Source organism: Xiphias gladius, chromosome 3 (assembly GCF_016859285.1).
Source record: "Xiphias gladius isolate SHS-SW01 ecotype Sanya breed wild chromosome 3, ASM1685928v1, whole genome shotgun sequence".
NCBI lineage: Eukaryota > Metazoa > Chordata > Actinopteri > Istiophoriformes > Xiphiidae > Xiphias > Xiphias gladius.
Genome location: NC_053402.1, coordinates 9143058 through 9170803, shown reverse-complemented (window position 1 = coordinate 9170803; position 27746 = coordinate 9143058). Strand labels below are relative to the sequence as shown.

The window sequence follows — 27746 nt, the reverse complement described above, 5'->3', positions numbered from 1 at the left end:
CTGACATCAGCTATAAGTGATCTGGTAGCGCATTCCCAGCTTTCCATCTTTCTTCCCTCCTTCCTGCTCGTCTTCCCCACCATCTGCTCTTATCTCAGTCCTCCTGCCCCCCCACACTTTATTTACATCCCAACGCCTGATACCCTCTCAATCCTCTCATTCTCATTGAAAACCGCTCACTGCCTCACTTACATGCACCTTATGTTTTTTTTACCCCAGTCTGTGGAAATTTTCTTCCATCATTTCCCTTTTTACTTCTTCTTGTAGCATTTTCTTCCATTGTTCTTTCAAATCTTTGCTTTTTATCTCACCCCTCATCTCTTCACGCTTCCTTTACCATTTTATGAAACTCCGCCAATCTTTGCTCTCTATCCGTGTATCCCAGTCTACTACTAAGGTGACACAGGCATTTTCTAGTTATACACGCAACCATGTGCATTTAGTGTGTGTGTTTGGAGGTGTGTGCGTGTGCGTGCACGTGCAGAGCAGGGTGACGGTCCTCAGGGCAGCTCTGCACACCAGGAAAGAACGGAGCAGCGTCTGACCAGCTGTCCCCCTTGCAGCTAGCAGCATGTTGTCTCTTCTATCTATTCTCTCTATTCCTGTCTTTTCTTTTCACCATCTTTCTCATATTTCATTCCCTCACTTGTGCTCCAGCTCTCTCACACATTGTTCTGTTTTTTTTCTTTATTCCTCCCTCTCTCTTTTCCTCATTGCCCACCAGACTCCTTCCTTCTATTCCTCAATCTCCTCAGTCTCTCCTCTCTCAGGCTTCGTTTGGCACGGACACACCCATCGCTCATTGTCAACATCACCTCCCTTTCATCTCGTCTCTTTCCTGCTCTACCTTCAGCATCTATCCCTTCTCTTCCCTCTTTCCCTCCCATGCTTGCCGTTCCTCCCATTCCCCATCTCCGTAATGTCACTGTTAAGGTATACCGCTTTTAACCTCATCTCATTTTCCATCTCCTCCCTTCTGTCTCCCTCTATTCCCCATTACTTTGTTCTTTGACTTTGTTCAATAACTTCTGTCAACCCCTCTTCCTGTCTTTTCTCTCCACAATATCAAATGTCTTTTTTAATTCTCTTCCTATCTTCCCATTTAACTGATTCAGTCATTGCAACCGTTGCATGACCTCGATACTTTTCCTCACTGTGTTTTTCTCTTTTCCTCTTCTCTCCCTCTCTTATCTGTTTCTGTCAAATATACCAGCCTTAGACTTTACATCTTACCACTTTTATCCCTTGGTTTATCTCTTACATGGTATTAAAAATATATCTGCCATGAAAATAAGTGCAGGAGAGCAGGAGAGGAGTGAAAGGCAGATCCTTCTTTTCTCAGAGAGGAAACATCAGTGTATTTTCATCCTAATCAGCTGCACTCATGCCTCTCACTGCTTTCTAGCTTGTGCATTGATTCGCCAAGTGTTTTGATACAGAGCACATGTATACAAATATATTTACATACCTATGTAGAGCAAATTGTCTAAATTGCAGTGAATGGGAAATGTATTAGTGCTTTTTAATCTTCATGAAAATTGATTTGTTATTCAAATAATAGATATTTTCAGCCTGTAGACTTCTTCTACAAATTAGAGTAATTGCGTTGAAATGCAATTAAGTGACCATAACTTGGAGTCAAAATTTTGCACTCTGTCTATCTCAGCACTGGAGGCAGGTTAGTGTGTGGACAAATAAATAATAAAGTTGAGAACCACTGTTATGTGAATCTACAGGATAAATAACAATTATTATTTAATACTGTTTTAAAAATTTACCTTTAGTTACAAAATCCACTGTATGTAAACAGAAAAAAACTGGACAAGAGACAAGTTTAGTGAGCATGGGATGAAGGTCACAGGCTTAATTCAAGGTGTTTAAAGGTACATGGTGCTGTATGTGACTGAACCACATCAACCTAATAATGTTTGAAAAAAATTTTGAAAAAGAAATTGCTAAAGTTAGCATGCTAACATGCTCACCAATGATAATGTTAACATCCCGATGTTCAGTAGGTATAATGTTTACCATGGTCATCATCTGGTTTTACCGTGTTAGCATGCTAACATTTTGCAATTAGCAGTAAATACAAAGCACAGCTGAGAGTGATGGGAATGTCATCAATCTAAAGTATAGTTATAAATCAAAGTACTAGATAAATTGACAATTCTGAACTGATGAGTTATTAAAGCATGAATGTGGGTACCAACTTTCTTTGGCAATTCATCCAATAAATTTCCAAGTCATTTTCCTCTAAGCCAAAATATTCAAGCTTATGATGGTGCTTAAGAAAAAGTCAGGGAAAAGCCAAAGTCAGTAGGATTCTTCCTCTGGGAACCATGAATTTCTTTATCAAATTTTGTACGAATCCATCATGAAGATCTGAAGATATTTCACAGATTACAGTAAATTAAAATTTTCGCCTGCTGATGCAGCTAGAGGGAACTTTAGGGGATCACCAAAGTCACTAAGATTCATCTGCTACAAAATTTCATTGCAATCCATCCAGTAATTAGTGTTTCAAGGTATTTCCCTCCAAACCAAAACTGTCAACCTCATAGTGGCACTAGAACAGTCAGGGATCTCCAAAACTGTCTAATATCTGTCCAAAGATTTATCCTCTGGGCACCATGAATGTTTGTAAAATTTCATGGTAATATATCCAGAAGTTGCCAAACTATTTCAGTCTTGACCAAAGTGGTGGACCAACCAACCGAACAGACATTTCCAGCCACAGAGCCCGGCTGCTAGTGTTGTTAAACACTGCTACAGTACAGAATCTATTTCCTGGTAACAATCAAAGCCCTTTTACTTTAGACATTCAATTTAATTCCTTTTTCCATTAAAAGGCAACAATGTTGTCATTATTATCATTAAAAGCAAGCATTTTACTGTACGTCCCTATTGTGAGTTTGAATCCCAAAATTATAATGGAAAAAGTGGTGAAACATTACTTTCCTACTACCTGGAAGTCTTTTGGATGAGCCCCAAAACTCAAGTCATGGAGAAGGACAGTTTTGGCAACCATCAACCTCCTCTGAAAAGTTTTTCACTCCAACCTGTGAAGTGATAAACATTTTGTTTACATTTACACCCATCTGTCTACCATCATGTCATCCTTTCTGTCTGTCCCTTTCACTTGCCCTCATCTCTGTTTCTCCTCTCTCTACTTCTCTCTCCCTGTCTCTGTCTCAGTGGCCTGGAGGATTAAATGCGTTTAATTAAGAGGTGATTATGTGAGGACGGCTGACACAGCAGGATCAGGATGGCTTCATCCCATCGCCCCGACTGTCATCACCCTGTACCCCCATTCATCCCCCATCACACACACAGACACTTTCTCCTCCATATTTCCACCTTGTTTATCCCTTACTTAACACCTCTCTCACTCTTCCTTCTGTTCTTTCCTTGCTTGTTTTATTTGGTTATTTATTTATTTTGTATCTATCTGACTTGTCCTTTGTGGTTATGACTTGTTTCTCACTAATTAAAAGGTCAAGGTTGATTTTATTTATCTATGAAAATGTGTGCATCTTCCTGATCCATTAGACTAAAAACAGTCACTCAAAAGATAGTTATCTCCCATATAATAAATAATTAGATAATGATGTTGATGACTACAAAAAAATAACGAGACAAAGCAATGGGAGAAGGCAGAATAGGTAAAAGGGGGGATTTAATAGCAGGGGAAGAAATGGAAGGAGTGAGGGGAAGCAAGACAGAAGAAGACGGAGTGCTAATAAGAACAGTACAGGGTGAAAAATAGGCCAAAAACTTGTTTATTGAAATTGTGGGAAGATGAAAGTAAAGGGATAAGCCTCTGCAATTTCCTTTTGTCCGTGTGTCTGGATAAATGCTTCATGTGTAAGTGTGTCCATGTGTATGACAGTGTGAAACAAAAAATCTTTTACACTGGAATAATTTATTTATGAACCAGAGCATATGGTAAATTTTTGTATCTTTTCCCATATATGTTGCTTTTGAGTCATGGTAATTGATGTAATATGGCTTTCTGGATACCTCTGGTGAGTAACTTGATCTTAAGTGGTTTACAATAAAGTCATTTATCTACCACACAGTAACACAAGTCTACCTGGTTACAAACACAACTGGACCAAAGGACGGCTCACAAAACTGTGAGGCAACAGGGACCTTTGTCCTTTAAAACATGCCATCACTCTTGTCACAAATGAGCCCTCAGGAAAATTGTCCACTAATTTGAGTCTCAATCCACTGAAGAAGCACAGGGTTATTTTGAGCATGTATATGCGTAGGTATGTGTGTGCTGTGTATGTGTGTTTGTGTATGTGTGGTCAGAGCATCTAGAGAAAGAGGGAAACAGATGGGTCACATAGTGTTCCCTCTGTGGTTTTGGAGCTGGAACACGGCTAATTACATCTTAATTAAATATGACCTGTCTGTCCCTGCAACTCCTCGTGCACAGACGTCACATGTCAGCATGTTTGTTTATGTGCACAACAGAGAGACAGTAATAGAGAGTGAGACCTATGTGTGATTAACTGTGTCAGCACAAGTGGGTGTGAGAAGAAGAGTACTGGTGGAGAAATTTTAACATATAAACCTATGTGCATTTTTAAGGTCTTGACTGTGTCTCACAGTGGATATTCAGATTTTGTCCCAGTCCTCTCAATTAATCCACCTCCTTGTTTCTGGATCGCTCTCGATTTGAAGGGTCGCTCTAAGACAGTGTATCCCAACCAGGGCGTACTTGTTGCCAAGGGGGTACTTATGCAGTTAGCAGGGAGTTTGTGGAAAGATTGTGGAAAAAATTGTGAAAAATTATGATTTGAATTAAAAAGAAAATACAGCTGTAACACCTGAAGAACATGCGTTAAGAGTGTGTGAACACTTGTTAGCAAGTAAGCAAGTCTAAAGAGTTTGAGAAAAAAGTGATGGATAAATGGTTGATAAACAGCTCAAATTCATCAGTTAACAGTTGTAATAGTTAGCTAAAAGTAACAGATTAAGGGTTGAATATGGTTCATAGTTAACTTAAAATTAATGGATAAACACTTGAAATATGGATAGCCTCAAATAATTGGTAAATGGTTAAAAGTTTGCTAAAATTAATAATTACTGCAAAGAGTATAAAATAATATAAATTATGTTATCAATGATACTATAAAATAGGAAAAATGGAGAAATGGTTTGAATAAATGGTGGTCTCGTCTGACAAAAAAGGTTGGGAAACCCCTGCTCTAAGACACCTGCTAATTTAACAGATCTGAGCTGCACAAATACAATAATCTACAGAGTATATACATTATATAAATCAAAAACTGCTACTTTTTCCAATTGGACCTTGATGATTGCAAAACCTGTAGCTGATTTGCTTGTTCGTGATGCAAACGCAAAAACTCCTGCTGTCTGTCATTTTACTTCAGCTCAGTTTGCTTGTATTGCACACTCGTGTGTACAGATACACAAAGACACACACACTGAGGACTGACCATTGTTGGAGCGTAGTGACCTGGCAGAGATGCCGTTGGTCCCTATAGGGTGATGAACCCCAGTTCCATCCACTGGTCCTGCCTCCCCTGGCTGCTTCAAAAGCTCTGTCAGAGTCCTGGAGGGAGGAAGAAAAAAACACATTTACAGCATCCTGCATACATACTGAAAAATAGACAAGGCTTAGAACCACTTGTGAGCTCTCACAAGTGTACTCATGTAAATCAACACATAGGAATGAGAAAGAGTGCGTTATCAGGCAAATGAAACAAAGTAACTGCTGAAACAAAGAGGACTTAAGGAAGCGTGTTAGATAGATGTGATGGAAAAGAGTTGGGGTAGAGTGAGAAAGATGATAAAAGGTGCACATATTCGTGTGGATATAGTATGAAAATCCATTATTAAAAATATCCAATTGGTCTACATTTTCATAACTCTACTGGAGGATAAAGATAAGTTTGAAACAAGATTGTTCATGTCTATAAAAAAAAAACCCGAACAGAAAACGCTCAGACTTAAATTCAAGGCAGTGGGATTGAGGATGAAAAGGATGAGAGTCTGGATGTTTGCCAACCGTACTCGTCAATCATTTATAAAAAATAAAACAACTTCCCCTCTTGCCATCTTTTATTGTTTGATGCCTTTGAACAAGTTCTGATGCTTCCACAAAACTGGAACACAGACAGGAAAGGGCCTTCCAGCTTGTAGACTTAACTATTTAGGAGCACACAGAACCCTCAGCTGTAAACAAGGACTTGGACTGTGTTTTGTATCAGATAGAAGGCAGTTGGTTGATGTTATTCTACTTAAATCTTTTAAAATGTTTAGTTCAGTGATTCCTAACCAGGGGAGTTGTATAGTTGCCAGAGTGACATGGAAAGATAGCTCATCTTATTTGAAAAAATATATACACAGACATGCAGTCATCTGTACCACCTAAACAACATGTGTTCAGAGTGCATGAAAACTAGCAAACAAGCAGAGAACTCTACACAGTTAGCTGAAATAATTGAAAAAGTTTGTTACATACGGTAAATCTAAACCCAATGGATAACTGGTTCAATCATAACTAAAGCTAACTGACAAATAGTTATCTTAAAGTAATTGCTACTAATGGAAAATTTGAAATAGTTCACTAAGAGTAATGGATAAATGGCGAAATGGCTAAAAGAAATGGATAAAGAGTTAAAATGGATACCTAAATGACATGGGTAAACATGAAATTGTTAGCTTAAAAATGAGTAAATTTTGAATTGCAAAAACGTCTAATAGATAGTTAAAATTAATGAATAGACCATTGAAAAGGTTTTTAAAATAATCAAATGGTTGCATTAAATGGCAGTGTTGATAACTGGGTACTTGAGTTTATCTGATTGGGCTCAGGACACTCAAACCTGAAGGAAGGCTTGTTATGCTGCACAAGGTCTCTCTATAAACAGACGGCATAAAAAGTATAGTAACTTGAAAAGGAAGCAGGGGCACTTTCACTTGAGGGCTTCCTTTTCAAGTTACCGTAATGTACTTCCTATGCCATCAAATATTTTTAGTTTATGTGTGTTATCTGAGGTTGGAATGGCTAATTTATTTGGTAGCGTACGATTATTCATTGAAATTCTGTAAAAGTAATCTCTCAGTTCAAGTGGATCCTTTCTCTTGTATATTCTGTGCAGGATGGTATGGAAACAGATTGTTTTTTATACAAGTGGTGGTTTCAGCCATGATAATCTGATTTGTCTCAGACAAAGCTGCATCACTGCCATATGTGTGATTGCAGTTTAATTGCTACAAAAGACATCCCTGATGGAGTCCAAAGGATATTGCTTGCCCTTTTAGAGTGTCAGCTACCAAATGTCCCTGCCTCTATTTCTTTTTAATAAGGTAAGCCCAAAAAAGAAAAAAGGAAAAAAAAATTATAGAACCTAAAATAACAACACATGCTGTACATAGGTCTGCTCATATGAAAAGTTTTATTTTATTTCCACTGTTGACCTCAAAGTCTGCAATTGGTATTATATACTTTTCAGTGTTTGCACATATTAATAAGGACTTAAAGTTAAGGGCTCACCATCAAAATGTCACCACTGACGAGGAAATTATCGCATCATCGTCAACAATCAGCTTTGACCTGAGTGCTGCTATCAGGGGACCCATGAATATTTCCTCACTGTTAATCTCGCTGTCGAAACCTTGGCACAAGCTTTCTAACATGCAATTGAGCAATAGTCTTTTGATTAGCCCACTATGAAAGGACTGTCTGTGGTCATGAGACCAGTAAGCATAAAAAAATGAACAGCAGCACAATATAATGCAATCTAACACAGTAGACCTGCAATAGGCATTACGTTTTATGTGCCTTGGTGAAGGCTGTAATTTTTCTTTTTTGTATGATTGTGTCATTTGTTGAATGGACAAAATAGCATAAAATGGGAATTAGTATAAAATTGACATTTCTATGATGACTTCTGCCACTTGCCTATGACTCCATCATAGCAATGCCAATATATCATGGTATAACATGATGGGGGCACCTCACCAGTTTTAAACATCAAAATCAGTCTACTTATCACATGGACTGCAAATCAACCCGTGAAAAAACTATTTTTTTCAAATTTGAGAAAATGGTGATTTCATCAGGGGTTATCTTGGCTTGGGCCTAGACACTACAAATTTATAATGTGTTTCATACTGGAGATGAGGAGTTTAAAAGATGTGGGCATTCAACAGACAGGGAGCAGACTTTAGGTGACTGCATAGTGTAGCTCAAAATCAAAAGTATCAGGTAGGAAAAAAATGAAATTAAACTGGTATTTCTTTCCTTTCCCTTGACATGCTTCTCACTGTGATTAAGCAGTGCCATTAAGCAATCTTCAGCTGCTCCAGTGGAGCTGCACATTGACATGCCAGGCGTCTGTGGGTGTACTGGGCAGCTCCCTGGCGTCAATGTGAAGCACGGTGGTACAGAAAAACTCTCAGCTCAGCAAAACCTCTCCCATATAAATTCAGGTTAGGAAAAAGTTTATTTGAAATTGGAGTCATGCTGGGATTGACGAGTCATCTTTTCTGCCAAAAAAATGTGTAAATATGGACAAGGTCAGTAATGAAATTTATTATCATAATAAAACCATGAGGGTTGAGATTTGACATGTTTAATGAAACTTTACTGATTTCCACAGGGAAATCAGGGCTTTGTAAGTTTAAATGGGCATATAAAACAATAACTAGTCCTAAATGTTTCCATTCCACTGGATAGTATGGACAGTATGTGCTACAGGAACACACATACTGTACCCACACATGCATCTCAATTGCCCTTTCCATTTTCTGCTTGCTAGCCAATCCATTTTCTCTCTCATCTCATTAATATCTGTCCACTTCCATTCCACCACTTCATTTTTCTTCAACCCCCCCCACACCCTCTGCCGTCCTTCTCAAAGTGAGCTGAAACTGTATCTCTGTCACTCTCTCGTCTCCCCCTCCCACTTGCTCCGTGTCTCTTGCTTTCGTCCCCTCCAGAATGCTTAAGAGTGCTATTGTTGAGTACTTGTTCTCTACAACCTCTATCTCCCTGGAAGCATTTTTTCTTTCTTTCTCTCCTCTTCTAATCCTGTCTGTATTATCGTCTTAACTTTTTGCGTCTGACTCGACCCTCCCCTCCTGTTATCTCTCGCCCCTCGTCATTTTTTTTACTTCGAGCCTTTTATCTTTCCATGTATCACTTCCTCAACCCTCCATTTCTGACTCTCTTCTCCTCAACCCTCCGATTATGCCTCTCTTGCATTTTACTCTCTCATCGTTGTGTCTTGTCTATCTCTCAGCCTCTCACCCTTTGGCCCAATTTGTATTTTCTCACCCTGTCTGTCTTTCTTTCTTCCCCTTTAGTATTCTCTTCTCCTCCCTCAGGAAACTATCACATTGACTATTCCAATTTGCATTATTAGCACTCTTGAAATGATACAAAGTGATATGACATAAGAGTACCAACATACACACACAAACACAAACACAGCTTTGCACCTGATGCTTCTAGGGTCACATGATTTTCTCTGCTTACTATGAGCTGTCTGCAGAGTTGGTAACCAGACAAATTATTCTACCATTACACTGAGTTGCATGAGGCAAAGGCACAGGTAAATGCCTAAAATGTATGAAAAAGTGCACGACTTATTCTGCAGCACTTAAGTTTGAGAAAACTTCAAATACTATGTAAACCCCAGATCGGAATAGCATCCATTCAGTCTATATGCTGAGGGCAATCTGGCTCTTTGGTGATAAGGGTGGAAGAAGAAAGTGTTGACATGCGGCACTTCAAACAACACACACTACTACAAATATGAATGAGGACAGTATGTGCAGTATACTGTAGAACCACGCAAACGCATACAGTACAAAAGACATACAGTGGGGTCCAAAAGTCTGAGACCACTTTCCCATTGAAGTGAATAGGTGATTAGTTTCAGTTGTTGTTTTTCTGAAATCTGGACATCGTACAAATTGAGGTCTTATGTCAAATGGTTATACCAACCTTTTGTTTGAAATGTGTAAAGTTGCAAACCAGCTGGATTTGGAACTTTGCTGTTTACTGAGCTACATTATCCTCATCACTCTCCCCTGGGGGGTTAAATATGCTGTCGGGGAATCCCAAAATGACAGACAATACAGTCTATCTATAAGTAATTTATTACTAAATTATTTTTGAGACATCTTAAACCAATAAGGCAAATAGTGAGAAAAGTGGCAACTTGTTACACTGAAGGGGCCACTGATTTGACACATTTTTACACATCTTCTAGAAGAAGACACAAGTCACATGTGAAATGTCTGAAAACCATGTGCTTATTTCATGTGAATTTATCACCTGTGAAGGGCTATTTCATATGTGACAAGTCACATGTGCTTTTTTGTAAAGGTTGGGTCTCTGGATGGGCTTTGTTAAGCCAAAGAAAATAATGATGATATCATAAGGTTGTTTTTTTTTTGTTTTTCAGTGGTTATCAGTGGCAAGGCCTGGGTTTGGAAACTTTTAAATTTATAACAGAAAGCAAATTGGCGACATGGAGTATGAAATGTAGAATCCAGTGTTTGTAGAGTTTGACCCATACTAGGGACTAAAAGTCAGGATATATCTGCCTCTGTTGCTTTGATTCTGACCTTTTTTAAAAATCTGTCTCTTGTGAGTCCCCCGTCTTTATGGAAGTGCAGTACCAATTTGCTAGAGCACCACATGAACTGGTTCAGAAGGGATTATGCTGCAATGATGTATAGCACAAAGGGTTGTGGATAATATATTATGAGAGGTCAACTGGGAAATCATGCTCTGTTCATCATGTTTCTCTCTGATTTGTATTTGTTGCTATTTTATTAAAGTTGGGTCAACTTCCTTTATATGGAAAACTCCCTATTGTTAAATCTTATGGAATGTTGTTTTGTAGATTGTATATTGTTAATAAATTTCATGAGGTTGACATTCATGAAAGGCCATGGATCAGTCTCATTTTCAGTTATATTACTAAAAAATTGATTTTCCCTGTAACGCAAGGCAGGATATGAATTAAATAATGAATAAAAGCTGATGTTCAGAGACTGTACTTTTCCAAATTGTCAAACAAAAATTATTCAGCAGCAAGTAGTAAGATAGACCACGGAGGGTTTTCATTCCCATGAGGATTGGTGGAACTTCTAGAAAACTCCAAAGAAACATCTCCAGGCAATCTGACAGGCTTAAAGCAGCAGATGCTCAGCTTTATCCTGATTGAGACTTGCAGGGTAAGAAAACACAAGACACTGCAAGCTACTCCTGGTATCCTCCAAAATTTGATTTTATAAAACATATAATATTCAAAAAACTTAGCAATGATGGTGCTGTTCAAACAAAACAGTGACAAAATAAAAGTTCTTATGCATCCACTGACTGAGCATGAGTGCATTTTCCAGGAAAGCAGTTTAATATGTGTGATAATTGCTTCAAATGGAGTCAGCCATCTACCACTATGGAATCGTTTCAGTCAGGCGCACTTAGTGATGATTCAGACATTTATAAGAAAAATGAATAGCCTCTGAAAAGTGCGCTGATATTCACGCAGCATGAACCTTGTTAACATGTGGCGCTTGATTAGACTGTGACAATTCAACGTCTTTATTAAGTTCTACCCCCTAATTTTAAAGAGACTAAAGCAGATTAGAAAAATAAAGTTGCTAAAACTGCCTTTTTAAATACATTTCTTAGCTAACTCAGCTAATCCTCTATGCTTACCTGTTAGGGATGTCAATGATTAATCACTTATCAATTTTTTGCTATTAATAATTTAATTGATTAAAATTAAATTACCCAACAATACAGAAGATTAGGATTTGCAGTGAAAATGTACTGTAGTTTGCTGGAGTACCTGGTTGCACCACTTGGTGCTGCCTCTTACTGTTTAATGAGACGGAGTTACACGTGTGCTTGCTGACCACCCAAAGGACCACCACGTGTGCTTGCTGACCACCCAAAGGACTGCACAACTTATAAAAACGAATGCACCTCCTTGCCATCCAAGGAAGAACTAAGTGGCAGTGTGGCTTTCTGTGCTCACTGTGGCACACTTGTTGATGAACACTGCAGCATGAAGTTGTGAAAATTCCTGGGAGTTGTCGTCTGTCGTCCGGTTTAGCTAGCTATCTGAGGCTCATGCTATGGCCAATCTACCATCTTCAACAGAAGCAGCCAGTTGTTGACAAAGCTGAACTTTATAAGCAGCACTCCCCTGGTTTGAGTATAGATGCATTTTACCAATGGCAGTAAATGCTGAAAGACTGTTCTTTAAATTCCTAATTTACTCTGATTTTGTGGTGAGCATAGTTCACGTCAGAAGTTAAATTAATTTTATTATGGAAAAATACCACTTTATTTCATAAATTGTTAATGATTAACTGAGTATTGATTGTTAACATGATGGACTTTTGATTAAGGAAATTGCTTAAAACTTTGCATCCCTATAAACCTGTTGTCTTGATAAATTCAGTATGATGTCCATTTCCACAGCACTAATCATTACAGCAAGAGTCATGTAAGGCGTACCACACACTTTGTCACTGTCCTTGAATGATGTTTAAAAAAACAAAGAGATATAAATTCACAGCAGCAGAGTGGTGAATATAACTAATGTTGTAACGATGGCATCGGTGGTGTGGAAATGTACATTATACTGAGTTTACCATGTGAATCATTTTAGTAGGTTACAGGTAATTCCACCTCCCTCATTGTTTTTATTTTTTTGTTTTGTTTTTTTTACCCATACTTTATTAGCAACTTGCATTTGTTTGGTACAGCATAGTTGTTTTGCTGAAATAATATATCTGACACATTTGAATTAAACTGTCTGAAACAAGGTCAGTGTTATCCACAACAAGAAAGAAAACACAAAAGGGTGATTAAAAGTCTAGCATGATTATGTCATTCACTTACTTGCTCACTTGTTTGCTCACTCCCTCTGTCTGCATTTGCAACATCAACTGAGCAAGTGGATTGAGATGGAATATAATGTCCAAGTATTAAACACACTTTTTGAGTTGTTTGGTCCAAACACATTTTACTATGCCACAATTTCCAATGAGAGGGCAAATAGCTTTTTCCTGGTCAAAATGTATATTAATGTGGTCAAACAGTGGGAAACCAAATATTCATAGTTTGTGTTTGTTAGTGTACCACAACCTTGCAGTGGCCCCGTCCTGGTTTTGTAACTAAATGTGCACTCTTGTTTTCAATTGTCAAAGAGTTTTTTGAGCTAAAAATAAAGTGAGAAAAACACCCCATGGTCATGTAATAAGACATTCAGTATTGTACTTCACACACACACATAAACAAATACACAAATACACACAAACACATTTACTCCCCTGGGTCTATAACACAGTGTTTTGTAGCTGAATCACTCTTCACTGTCACAGCAGGTTAGTTTACATTACAAGGCACCCCACAGATGATTCTATCGGTTCTGACCTAGTATGGAACTGAGCATAGAGATACAACCTTGCTGTTTGCAAATAGTGATTGTGTATAATTGTGGGTGATTCTGCTTACCACCTACAGTTGTGCCACCCAACCAAACTACACAAACACAAAAATACAGATTCTGCTCGCACAGACTCACACATGTATGCCAAACAGAAGCTGCTTGCTTAGACAGACACACACAGCTGCTGGTCTCCTACCTACAGTTGTTCCTAGAGGGAGTTAATTGATGCCACACAGGAGTGACTCACCCTTTAATTCTCATGGGTGGTAATTTAGAGAGGTTACAGTGGGTGGGAATTGCATGGGTATGTGTCTGTGTGTGGTTAACAAAAAATCCTGCGGGACAAGGAAAGTGAATTTCAACATGAGCAAATGAGCAAGGCAGGAGGTTGTATGAGAGTATATAACCATGCGGGGGCTGTTTTCTCTCTATACCTGTTTCAAATTCACTATGTGAGAAAAAAAAAAAACTCCACTATGGCCTTATAACCAAATGATCTGATTTTCCACCTACTTATTGAATATTACATACTGTGCTTGAATGTTTTGTTTTTATATTTAGGAAAACACTTCACTGATATTATTATTAAGTAGGATTTCCATACTCCTCAATGTTGGTTGCAATGAACAGTTCTGCAGCTTTTTATAGGTTCGTGATTGTTATGTAAATTAAGCTGAAGTTCATAGTTATTGTTCCAAAACTGTTGCCTTTGAATGGGCTTTTTGAATCACAATGCAAAATAAAGCCTTTTCTAAGTAAGAGGAGAAGGCAAACAGAGATATTCAGATGTATGGTATGTGTGTGTGTGTGTGTGTGTGTGTGTGTGTGCGTGTGTGTGTGCTCTGTTAGTTTATCTGTCAATTCATCTCTCCCGCCTTCTCTTTGTCATGTGGTGTTATGAAATGACAGAGCCAACACTCGAAGTCTCTCTTTATCAGTAATTCACTGCTGTCAGAGGGCGGCAACACACACATATAGGTAAATGCACGCACGCACACACACACACACACACACACACACACACACACACACACACACACACACACACACACACACAAGCCTAGATCCCCACACATAGATAGTGGGCTAAATGGACACTGTAGTGGCACAAGTGGTAACTAATTTGTCTCAGAGGGGGTCTGATACACCAGTCCCTCTGACACATAAACATCCGCACACTCATACATGTGTGCACACACAAACAGCAGACATGCAGATATGCTGTAGCTGCCAGATAGTGCACCCTTGTAGGCTTGGTACAGAGCCTGGATCTGCCTCCCACCCTGCCATACTCCTATTAGAGCTGACAGCTGCCAAATAATGTCCCTTGGCATGGCTGAGTGCCTGCCATGCCAGGGCCAGATTGTATTCATGCATTGTCTCTCATAGTGTGTGTTTGATGTGCATAACCTCACATTGGAAGAGTTTCATTCCAAAACATTGTATCTCATTTGGAACAAAATGGTGTTTTAATTTTTCAAATATGTGTTAAGGTCACAATTGACATTTAAGATTATTCAAAATATCAAGATCAATAGTCAGATTATTCAAATATCAATGGTTCAGTAAAAGGGTCACATATTTGGGTAGGTCAATTCCACTTTGGCAGCATGTTACATCCACATTCTCTGAGTCAACTAAAAGCTGCAGTTAACAGAGTGGATTCACTCAATAATGTGTGATTACACCCATTCATGCGCTTTTCACTGGCAGGCTGATGAATCTGGAGATACTCAGAGACACAAGGACTCAATTTTATACAAAATCTGTTTTCACCCATGTCTGATAAAGAAAAGTAACCTAACCAACTTTTTTGTTTGAAGAAGCGGCTTGAATATCTGGCACTGCACTTGAAGTGTTTTCTTACTATTTATCTAATTGCAAGTTCTCTGTAGTCATGGCTGACAAAATTGTCTGATTGTCCTCCTCTGACCTGCTGAGTTCCTCAAGGATCTATTCTGGGACCTGTTTTATTTTTTCCTGTACATGCTCCCTTAAGGGCACATTATCCATCAGTTTTGCTGTATCTCATATCATTTCTATGCTGATAATACTCAGCTTTATATACTGTGAAACCTGGGGAGCTTTAAAATTTAAGCTACTTTACATCATTGTTTCACCGTGATTAGCAACTAGATTGTTGTAGTTTTCAGCAGCTAAAACTCAACAAAACTGATGGGCATATCTTCAAATGTTAATGCCCCGAATAAGACATTTATAATAATAATTTTACATATGAACTCCGGTTTATGATTAGATTATGCTCAAACAGAACTTGCTTGTATGTTGTGTTGTCCAACCATGTCAAAAATCAAGCGTTTATAGTTGTTTTAAATGGCTACACTTGAAGGCAGAGTGAAAAGGCTGCTGTTTGAGAGGGTGGAGATGCAATATTGTAAATATGGGGATAATGGTGAACATTTTTAGACAGCGTCTCCTGGAAGGCATTCATGTATTGCACTCGTTTATTCACATGAAAAATTAAAAAAATTGTTTTATCAAGAATGAGAGCTATTCTATTTTACATTTTACATTTTTTGTCTTTGATCCATGCATTTATTCAAATTCTTTTAATATTTTTTTTCTTTAAATATGACGCACTTTCTAATATTGTTTTTTTTAACCTTATTTGAAAGCTGCTCTATTCACTTTTACAAAAACTAACTTTATTTTGTGTTGTCAGTTCTTGGCGCTCAACTGAATATGTATGAAAATGTTACAGTGATGACAATAAAGATTCTTGATGAATTTCATTCATTCATTCAGTTTACCATGATGTATGACAGAGAAAAGCAACAAATCTTTTCTTTTGAGAGGTGAAACTCAAAAATATATATATCTATAAATATATGGCATTTTTCCTCCAGTTTCTGCTTGAAAAATGACTGAAATATCTAATCGATTAATAAAATAATTACAGATTATTTTTCTGTTGATCGACTAATCGTTTCAGCTCTAATTTATTGTATCAACATAAGTACATGGAGAGAGCACTAAAAAGGCAACCAAAAAGAAAAAAAAATTCAAAGCCAGCAAGAAGCATGAACCGGTTGCTGGCAGGATCTCAGTGCCGAGGCTGTGGTGCTGCTGAAGATGATGTCACAGAAAAATACCATATGTCAACCTCTGAGTCACTGCCTGCACTAATTATTTTGGGCCATCTTTATTTTAGAAACAACAAAACACACACATGTAGAGACACATACAAACACACAAACACACAACAGATTCAATCCCCTCAAGGGATTTGTTCTCAAACATTCATCAGTGTGACGCACACATAACCCATGCATGAATACACCAACACACACAGACACAGACACACATGCACACACGTTTGTCAGGAGCATATCTATCACCCTGTGAAGCCTTTGACATTATTCATGACATACAGGTACTCAGTATGCTATAATATTGCCATCATTCATCGTTAAACCAAGATAGACAGAAAGGTGATCAATTTTATCAGATATCTGTTACTGTCTACACAGCTTGAACCACTCACTGGAAAAGCCTGTAGGAGAAGTCATTATAGGTCTCCATTCAACAGGATAGAATACAGTAGACTTTATGCAACTGTGAAGTACCCTATCATTATAAACCCTGGATGTGGCTGTTTTAACTTGTTTTCTGTATAATTTTGTTGTTTTCGTGTATAATTTATGTTTAGTCTATGCCAAAGCTTCTTTTATTTTGTTGTTCAAAGGAGTTTCTCATAACTCATGACAGGAGTGTTTAGACTGTAACTTGTAATTGAATTAACTTTACTGTTGTGATGAATGTAACAGTACATGTATCCTAAAATAATTCAGACTAGCCATTTGATTTCACCCGTATTGGTCAACATTTCAACCATCTATCCCTTCAACATGGGTAATGAATAATCATTTCACCCCTTTATGCTTTTTATGGATGCACCCACTTGGACCAAGCCAAACCTGTACATGTCCTGTACTAAAAATGTCTCATGGTCAGGGTAGCATTGATAAATAATCAACACCAAAGCACTATATCATCTTTACACTGTGACAGGCTCTCGTATATGTTGATAGCTGTGTGTGAACTACAGAATTAAGTGACCTTGGGTTACAACTGCAGGCACCTACACATAGTACTAGTATGGCCAGTATGATGGTCATTGACACAGGACAATTTTTGCTGTCTTCAGGAAGTTGCGACACGTACAATTCAAAAGACAAAACAGGATGAATGGATGAGTGGCAAAACGTAACTGTGCGCTTTCTAGATGCAGTTTGTGTGAGCTCTGCGATGTGGTAGCTCTGCATCTCCCAGATGGGTGCTATTTGAGGCTAAGGGGATAGATACAGCTGGTCAGCCAGCGATGTGAACCATCAATGGACATGCTGTGAAATACCATATTGCTAACTTCATAGCTGCACTTTGTTGTACAGATACCCAAGAAGGAATTTAAGAATAAAAGTTTATTTTAGCACTTGTTATTGCAGGAAACCTTTAACATTACATCTGCAATTAAACAGATCTACTCTGATCATTTTCCATTTCATTTCAATGGACACTGAAGATGTGGAGGCTTGCGGTGAGAGATAAGGATAAACTCAATCACGTTATATGTAATTTTATTTTGACATCTTTGTTATGATATAAAATAACCAGATGTGGATGGTTTGTTTTGGCCAGTACAAGGAATTAAATACCTCATATTCAATGTACCTCATTCCTAGGTGATAACACTTGTAATGATCACCGTGGTGAAAATGACAAGGCAAGTTTATTTGTATAGCACATTACAACAATAAGGCAAGCCATCCTCAACGAAGATTATTTTCTGAGAATCTTACAACACACCCTCTCCCATTTAAGCGTCCTGTATCCTGATCTGACTGCTGTCAGACCGAGCCTTTACTGTAAAATACATGCATTGTTATTTTTAAGAACATATTAGGATTTGTACAGTGAAAGTATAAAGTTTCATACTATAATACTGTCAAAAAATACCCTAAGTGAATTTATCATTTCATGAGCCCAGAGTGGGTTATATGGATCTGCTTTTTTGATGTTTTATTTTCAAAATACAAAGTGTAGAGTCTTTGCTATGAGGTGAAAAGGCTTCAGTCTGGAGAGGTCACATGACAAAGCGTACACCTTACAGTCTGTGACATCCTCACATTCTGAAGCCTGTCATGATGGAATAGGATGTCCATTCATCCAGCCATTTTCTGCTGCTTATCCGGGGTCGGGTTGCAGTGGCAGCAGGTTAAGCAAGGCAGCCCAGACGCCCCTCTCCCCAGCAACGTTTTCCAGCTCCTCCTGGTGGATCCTGAGACATTCCCAAGTCCGATGAGATATATAATATCTCCAACATGTTCTGGGTCTACCCCGGGGTCTCCTACCAGTTGGACATGCCTGGAAGACCTCCAAGAGAAGGCGACCAGGAGGCATCCTAATCAGATGCCCAAACCACCTCAACTGGCTCCTTTCGACGCAAAGGAGCAGCAGCTCTACTCCAAGCTCCCTCTGGATGTTGGAACTCCTTACCCTATCTCTACAGCTGAACCCAGCCACCCTGCGGTGGCTCATGACCATAGGTGAGAGTTGGAACCAAAAGAGAAAAACCTCAGTGGGAACAGACCAACAACTTCTCAAACTACAACACAACTACCACAAAACATTCAGTACTGCAACCACTATACAGCAGGTACAACAACTGTACAATACTCCAGTACCGCTACGATCGGACAACTATGGGATGAATATCATGTAATATTTCCAAACTGAAATAAAAGTTTCAAAAGGTTGAAACTCAGTGTTTAAAAGCTTGAAATCTAATAATGTGGGTTTTGCAAGATTGATTAAGTTTTGAAGGCGTGCATAATGTTTTGATAGGCTGAAAAAAAATTTCAAATCTCTTATAGAAAATTATTTTGTATTTAAGTATTCCTTCTTCACAACTGGAGCAGTCTTTTCACAGTGTTTCTCCAACACATTTTCAGAGTTTCAAATTTCTCCCAGTATATTTAGTTTGATTTCCAGGTATGAAATCTTGTAAATGGTGATCTGAAAACTGGTACGCATATGTTGTGAAAACAGTTCTGAAAGTAGTTTCGAAAGGGCGAAATTTTATTTTGAAACTTTTGCGGATGTACTTTTGCACTCGTATTACAGACTGTTCTTTCAGAGCTGAGTTTACCACACCCACTTTTCCGAGATATGCCCACACAGTTGCAAGCTTGCGAGTCACGTGATTTCTGGCAGCGTTGTCTCACAGCTCTGATCTGAAACACCGAAAGATGGTCTGGGGAAAAAAAAAAGAGCCTGGAGGCAGGGACATTTGATCTTAACCTATTGTTTGCGCTCTACTTAAGTATAGTCCTATATATCGTGCAAGTACATGTCGTATTAATCAGATTAGGGGGGGATTGACTGCTCCGCGAATAACTGATGCGCACAGGATACACAAACAGGATACACGGTTCTCTGTGCTATCCGGCTGTCCCCAAGCAGTGTCTGGCACATTCATTGTAGTCTTACCCAGATAAAATATGACTACACACTGTCTTAGGAGTCTTAAAGAAAGAGTCTTTTTTCTTTATCTGACATCAGATGTTTCACATCTGACACACAAAGTTCAATTAGTCCTTTTAATGAATATGTGTTGACACTGTTTTGTACTGGTAATTGTCGCCATGATATTTTAAATGTCATGCCAATGGCCCTGAATGCAGAGTGGAAAAGGCAGTTGTTTGTGAGGCAGGAGGAGGTCACCACCGAGCTCAGAACTCTTTAGGAGGAGCTTGAAAGGAAGGTGAACCAGGTCATCCTGGAAAAGGATAATCTAAACACAACAATAACAAATGAAAAGAAGGCTTATGAAGAACGCAGAGAGCTCAGCCAAGCTCCAAAAAAAAAGAAAGGGAGTTCATCCATAGCGAGGCTGAGTGGAGCACAAAAATCAAAATTCTGCAGCACTGCAGCAGTAAGGTGAGCCAGGTCATCCTGGAAAGGGATGATCTGATCATCAAAATGTTGAATGAGAAGAGGGTCTTGATGCAAAGCTTGTGGAGACCTCAGCCCAGATGAAAGAGAAGACAACAGAGATCATTTAGATCAAGGCTGAGTGGCAAGATCAACTCAAAGCTCTGGAAGATCGGCTGATGTGTGAGCTGGCTGCAAAGGAAGCAAGCTTCCAGACAGCTCAGGAGCTGGAAAGGCAGGGCAGAAAAAAGGAGGAGGAGCTGTTTAACAAAGCAAATGGAGGAGAAGCTTAAGCTCCTGACTCAAAACAACATGGAGCTTTGGGTACGTCACCTCAGCTGATCATTTTGATTTTGACTAATGACGTGTTGGATTATAATATAATAAGCTTTTAAGCCTTTAATAGAGAAAATTCTCAATTTACATTGTTATTCTTTTTGGAAACTTGCCCAAATGACAGATAAAGAGAAGGTGAGGTTTAAAAAAGAGGAAAAGCAGGCAATGAAGGAGATAGAAAAGAGACTGACTAAGGACTGATTATAGACAGAGGACAGAATGAAGAAAGAGAAAAGTAAAAATGAGAAGGAGAGGGAGAAAATAAGAGAGAAAAAAAGACCAGCAGGAGAGAGATAAGGAGGGGAAGGAGAGAGAAAAGAAGGGTGCGAAAGAGGAATCAAACCTACATCCTTGAAGTGAACAGACCACATTCAATAAAAGTAAGAAAAATCTTACAACCCTTCTTGTTGACTCCAACACAAGAAGAAGTGAGTCTGAAGCCTGCAAGGCTCAGTTTTCGGCTTTTTTCCCCAATAATTGTTGGCAAACATGATTTTGAATGATTAAAAAGAAACAATTTCATTGAATAAAACTGATAGAGAGCACTAAGGGAGGGCACAAATTCATCAAAGCTGCGCAATACTTTGCATTAAATGCAGAAAAAAAGGCTAAAATATTAAGTTTTAGCTTTGACTGACGGTAAAGAAAATCAAATAGAGCTTATCTTTTTGGGTGTCATCTGGTATTGAGGTGTGGTCTGGACCTAAAATAGTGGCTTATATGTTAAATCAACACAGTTCCCATTTTCTACTGCATTAATGTTCCCCAGAATTCCAAATTTAGCAATTTGTAACTTCTTTTTGAATGATTTTTCTGTTGCTGTGCAGCCTATTAAGTCATTGATTTCACCCATTTTGTGCAGCTTTTCTTTATTCAAAATCAAAATCATTATGATGAGCTTAGAAATTAAGACATGGTTGTTTAGTTACCCAAGTGTATTTAACAGTCTGAGGGTCATAAAATTGTCTAAACCCACAAAAGAACAGTCCTTCACGTTGCAACCATGTTCAGCCATTCTCCTATCCATGCAATTACAGAGGTACATGTTGAGGTTTAAGGTTTGTGAAGCTTTTTTTTGTCCTTCTGAGGCATTTTTTCACCATCAGTCTAGTTTGAAAACTATTATGAATAGGATCCACAGTGGTTACATTACACACAATCATTTGATCAGTTGTTAATGCAAAAATATCAGCTATAGCTGATTTGAAGCTGCAGTATTTCAACTGTTTTGGCCCAGGTACTATTTATCCCAAAAAACATTCACTTAATACCAGAGGTTTAACAACAATCTTATGGTATTTTCTGATGCCATTTAACTGCATACAGCATATACAGTATTTTAGTTATATGTATTAATTTTTCTCTCTTTTTGCATTTAATTTCCACAGACAAAATTAACCTTGTTTAATTAACCACAGTAGTTCAATTGCTCATACAGATTAAAAAACAACAACTCAGTGCTACTCTATTTGACGCAATACAATATATTTGATGTAATGCAATGAAATGCAACAGAAAGCAACACTGCAAAAAGCATTGCAATGCAGCACAACAGGACTGGGAGCCAGGAGTCAACCTGTGTTTATCTCATAACACATATTCACACATGCACTGATATTCCCTTCACACTGCATTCAGTTCAGAGTTCAGCCTTGTACACAGACATCAAAGCTATGTGCCATAAGTGGGGTGTCACAGGGTTTATACACACACACACACACACACACACACACACACACACACACACACACACACACACACACACACACACACACACACACACACACACACAGGGCAAGGACACTCTGACAATGTGTAATAATATTCTAATGGAAAAGCAACTCTCACAGCCAATTCTTGTTCCTCCTTTGTCAAATCGAATACACACATGCACTCACACACACACGTACAATAAGACTGAGCTTGGCTTTTCCTTTCATAAGTGCGTGCATACTACAGGGTGGGTCACATCAATAACTCTAATCTATCAACCTGTCTGGCTTGACTACTTTTAATTCCATCCACACATACATCTCTCTCTTTCTTTCCCTCTGTCTCTGTACCTCCTCTACCTATTCATTCTCTCAACCTGTCTTCTTCCACATCATCTTTTATACATCCATTTTTCACTTTCACTTATCTGGGAGGAAACAAAGAAAACAAAAATGTAATTTGAAGAGGTGTTTGCTAAACATTTTGTACTGTTTAAGATGGTGTAGTTCTTTGGATTTTCATAACTTTTCTTCCTTGTCTATTTGGAACATGCGTTTGGCCTTTTTCTGTCTTTTTTCCCAATCACTTCATATATACTTTCAGCAGACAATAACCATGAATTATTTTGATTTTCATGTTTTCAAATTAGATGTTTTCATAAAAATCACATTTAAACATTGAATCAATTCCCACACTTGTCCACAATGGCACAAACTGACAAACAACCAATCCAGGGGAAGTGGAGAGGAAAAGCCGGAGACATAAAAAGAGGGAGGAGGGAGGGATAAATTAATGGAGTGATGGTCTAAAAAAATAAATTGCTCAGTTCTCTCCTGATAAAATATCAATTAATCAATCTCTTTCACCAGTTAATCTCAATTCCTGCCTTTCCCAAGCGTTCCATTTTGCTCAAATTCACTCTCTCTGTCTTGCCTCCCGCTTCTTTCTCCTCTATTAGAAAGAGAAAAAGGAGCCTGTTTCTCTTTTTAATGGCTCCAACTCTGACAACCATCTCCCTATCCCTCTATTTCTCACACTTATCTTATGTCCATCCCTCTTTCCTCATCTCTCATTGTTTTTTTTCGTCTATTGGTCTCTCCTTATCTCTGCTGCCTCCTGAGTGCCTCTCTCTCCCTCTCTCTCTCTCGTCCTCTCTGTTACGTGTGCTGTTTAGCTGCGCTTAGCTTCACCTGTCAGCTTGGATCAGGGCTGTGGAGCAGCAACATGACAAACTACCCTCTGATTCACTTACTCACACACACAGACATATAAGCGCACACACTTGTAGTGTCTTCTCAGAATCCCCCACCCGACCTTACTCCCCCTGGCTTATTGCTTTGTGTTGATGCACATGCCTGGCTTCAACTTGCAGTTACCTGCAGGCCTTTCTTGGTACAAACATTTTAAAGGAATACTGTGTTTCTTTTGCCAACTGGCCTATTGGTCAATTTATTTGCATCTTTTGATGTGAAAACATTATTCGTGTGTCCATGTATTGATTAGGTCAGTGCAGACAATGTAAATGACTGTGGGACTCTAGAAATAAAACAGCAGATCTATTGTTGAACAGTAAATTAGCTCAGATGATATGTGGCTAATTATACATGGTTTGGGGAGGAAAGGTCACGCTCTTACGACACAAACTTTTTAATAATGATACAAAATATCATAGGTTGTTGCATGGTAGTAGCAGGGACTGGATTTCCTATTTCGACAGAAATTAAAGGGGCACTCCACCAATTTAGCCCCATGAAAATCAAATTATTTTTCACGAGGAGCATTATTCAACATGTAAAAACAAGTTTATCATGTCTTGTGTCATGTCCTTTTAAAGTCGGAAAATATAATCCTGATGATTCCATCAGGGTTATCTCACCTTAGGTTAAGAGGCTTCAAAATTTTAATAGAAAGTGTGCTTTAAAAACTATGGGTATATAGAGTTTGACAGGTGTGGGAATTTACCAGGATGGAAGGATCTAATAAAAGATGCTTTCCAGTTGCATTATGAGAAAACTGTAGAATCCACTGTTCTTGGACCATGACCCATACTATTGACGAAAAGTCAGGATATCTCAGCCCCTCTGCATCGATTGTGATCACTCTTTTTTAATCTATCTCTCGTAAGTCCCCTAACTAAATATAAGTGCAATAGTAAATTGCTGAAGTAAGAACAGTGCATTATATTTCTGCAAACCAGAAACCGTCCCAAAACTAAACCTAGCTATATACTGAGCTGATCTGCAAGTTTTTTAACGTCTACTATGCTGACCATAATGTCGACCATTAACAACATTCACTGTATCCTGTGAAGCATGAGTGGTATTAGCCATTATCAAGTGCTTAGACAGAAAACAAATAATAATATTATAGGCATTTCCCTTGGTTGTTAACGAGTGTGATGTGTGGCATTGTGTGTGTATGTATATATGGTGTTTATGATGTATTATGCTAAAACATCCATGGTTTCCTAAGACCTCAAAGGAACAGAGGTAATGCTTTGCTACTGGCTCATCTTTGAATCCTATAGAGGTGAAAAAAGACCAAATATTAGCAGTAGTTAGATCCTGTTAATATACTGTATGTCTTGAAAATTAAGTAAATGCAGTAGGCCACATGTTTGTTTTATTTTAAATTTGAGAACTTTTCACAAGTTGTCACCCTTTGCAGTGGTTAAAGGTTTCCAGGAAACATTTTGTACTGTGAAAAAATATGTGGAAGCTGCTATTTTTTTGGGGGGGTTTTTTTACTCAATCACTGCAAAACATACAAAATGTCCCAAATGTAGAATGACCTTTCTGCAGTTTACATTGTAGTCTACAAACTACTGTATTTCTCAACTCTTTAAAATCCTCATTTGGACTTCTGGACTTAACAGTTTTATTTATTTAATTCATTTGATTAAATATTTTATTTACATTTTTTATTTCATTTATTTAACTAAACTAAATTAATTGAGATTATTTTTCTCGGTTGTAAAATGACCATGATACATAAGTGTGCTGTGCTCACTTCCCCCATATGTTGTTGTTACTTGCCCCTCCTCCCCAATAAAAACAGGTCGGGCAGACATATGTAGGGAGAACGAGCATTGATTGGTAGTCTACGAAAGGTTCCTATAGCTCTCAGAGAAAAGAAGGGCCATAAATCCACTTAATGACTGGAGATATTAGCATGAGCTAAGCAGCTGGGATGCTCATCACTTAGCGATGGATGGAGGGAGAGAGACAGACACACAGACGGAGGGCATGTAAACAGAGGGAAGTGGTTTATTATATGTTGAGTGCTTCTGTGCATGTGTAAATTAAGGCCCGCAGATACAGATGAAGGTGCAGAACACACATACACAGTCTGTCGTATCCTGATACGTGAATGGTGACACACCACCAAAATTCAAAACACTGGATTTAGTGCTTGTCTGCTGTCACTCACAAATTGATGACTGGTGCATGTATTTCATACAGGGACTATTACTAAACAACAACTATAACTAATTTAAAGTTTTTAACAACAACATGGGGTAAAAAAGACCTATTTTTTTAAGTGTGATCATTTCGGTAACATGAAAAAGGACCTTCCGTCTATAAGTCCAAATCTTTGATGATATGATATCTACAATTTAAATGATCAAAAACTACTGATTGGATCTTTAATAAAGAAACACACACGTACAGACATGCAAACATGCATCCACACACAAGTGCACATTTTTTCCACTATCCCAGTGAGGTCAATCGTTGACGTAATGCATTCCCTAGCCCTTTACTCTAACCTTAACCATCACAACTAAATTCCTAACCCCAACCCCTACCCTAACCCTAACCTAAACCTACTTCCAACTTAAACCCTAGAACAAAGTCTTAACCCTCAATAAGCTGTCAGTCTGGACCTGTGGTGATCTCAGATTTTACCCCTATTCTTACATGAGTCCCCATGGGTTAGTGTGTTTTCAGGTTGAAGTCTTCCCCGGAATATAAGAACATGCACGTGCGCACACACACACACACACACACACACACACACACACACACACTGCAAGCACTCTGAAGAGAAGGAAAGAGAGATGGCAGAGATAACATTGGGGTTGTACTACAGTAAAAGGCAGAAGCACCATGTTAATGTGTAGTAAATTGTGGTGGAAAACTACAGATCCCTGTGCCATCATGCCATAACAGTTTCTTCCTGTTCACACCTTGTAGTGTTTTGACTGTGATGCAGGATGCTAGCTGCTCTGCTTTGTTTTTTCTTCTCTCAGAAGTGTTGGAGGATCTTTTATTGCCATAGATAGAAGAAAGAAGAGTGAAGCGAAAAGAGAAGTCGATGAGCAAGATGGAGAGGGAGGACAGACAGCTGCATTCTTATTGTAGGCTAAAAAGCCTTTTCAGCATTGCGGGATGTCAGCGCTCTGCAGTTACAAACTGCTTTAACAATTGCCACGTTAATAATATTATTAAGATACTGAATACTGATATGATATATAGTAAAGGATTACCTAAACACAATTTTTTTTTCTATATTTCATTTCAAAACGTCTAACGATACCCACTGTAACTGAATAAGAGGTAAGGCAGCAATTACCAGAACCAAGCTCAACCAAAATGGTAGTTTATGTAGCACCCAACAGACATTGCTAATAGTTAGGTACATTTTGAATGGTACTGTAGCACTACTCTCCCAAAAAAGCCCAAACAGTGCTTTCCTGGTCCTCGTCCACTGATCATACATCACAATCTCAGGTAGTTTTCTTCTGAAGCCTTTTAACAAACACACTCCGAATTGGTTTTAGCTTTACATTACCTGACAAAATCAACAGAAATTAGCAACACATAATATCATATATACTGCTTTCACATTGAAATATGTGCTAATATTCTTAGCACGCTAACACGCTAACCGCAAATAGCATTAGCATCTCAAGTTAACACACTGCATATTACTGAAACAGTGTAAATGTACATGTACAGGGGTAGTTACCTTCTGCAGGTCTTGATATTTCCATTAGAAGTTGATAAACTCTGCAGCCACCATTGCAATGTGCTTAATTACAGCAGCTTTGACCGCCTTCCCCTACCTGGGTCCCATAGATGCTCATCCTCTCACTGGCCCGTGGATTCACGCTACGGGGTTGCTTTGCATCCCGCCCCTTCACCTTCGTAATTGGACCGACAGATCCATAACAACCAATGCAAATACATAAAGGTCAAGATAGACAGGATTAGGTAGTCAGCTAAACGAAGAATACAAACTATTTGTATTTCAATTAACTTTATTTACAAAACTACA

The 27746-nt window shown here is 38.5% G+C and overlaps 1 protein-coding gene across 1 annotated transcript in view; it reads right to left on the bottom strand.

Annotated features, from left to right (window-relative positions):
* Window positions 1–27746, bottom strand: part of LOC120783766 (protein shisa-8) — a 94414-nt gene that overhangs the window by 47780 nt on the left and 18888 nt on the right. The window contains exon 2 of the mRNA XM_040116983.1: window positions 5472–5587. Coding sequence (XP_039972917.1) covers window positions 5472–5587 — 116 coding nt within the window. The remainder of the gene's footprint in view (window positions 1–5471; window positions 5588–27746) is intronic.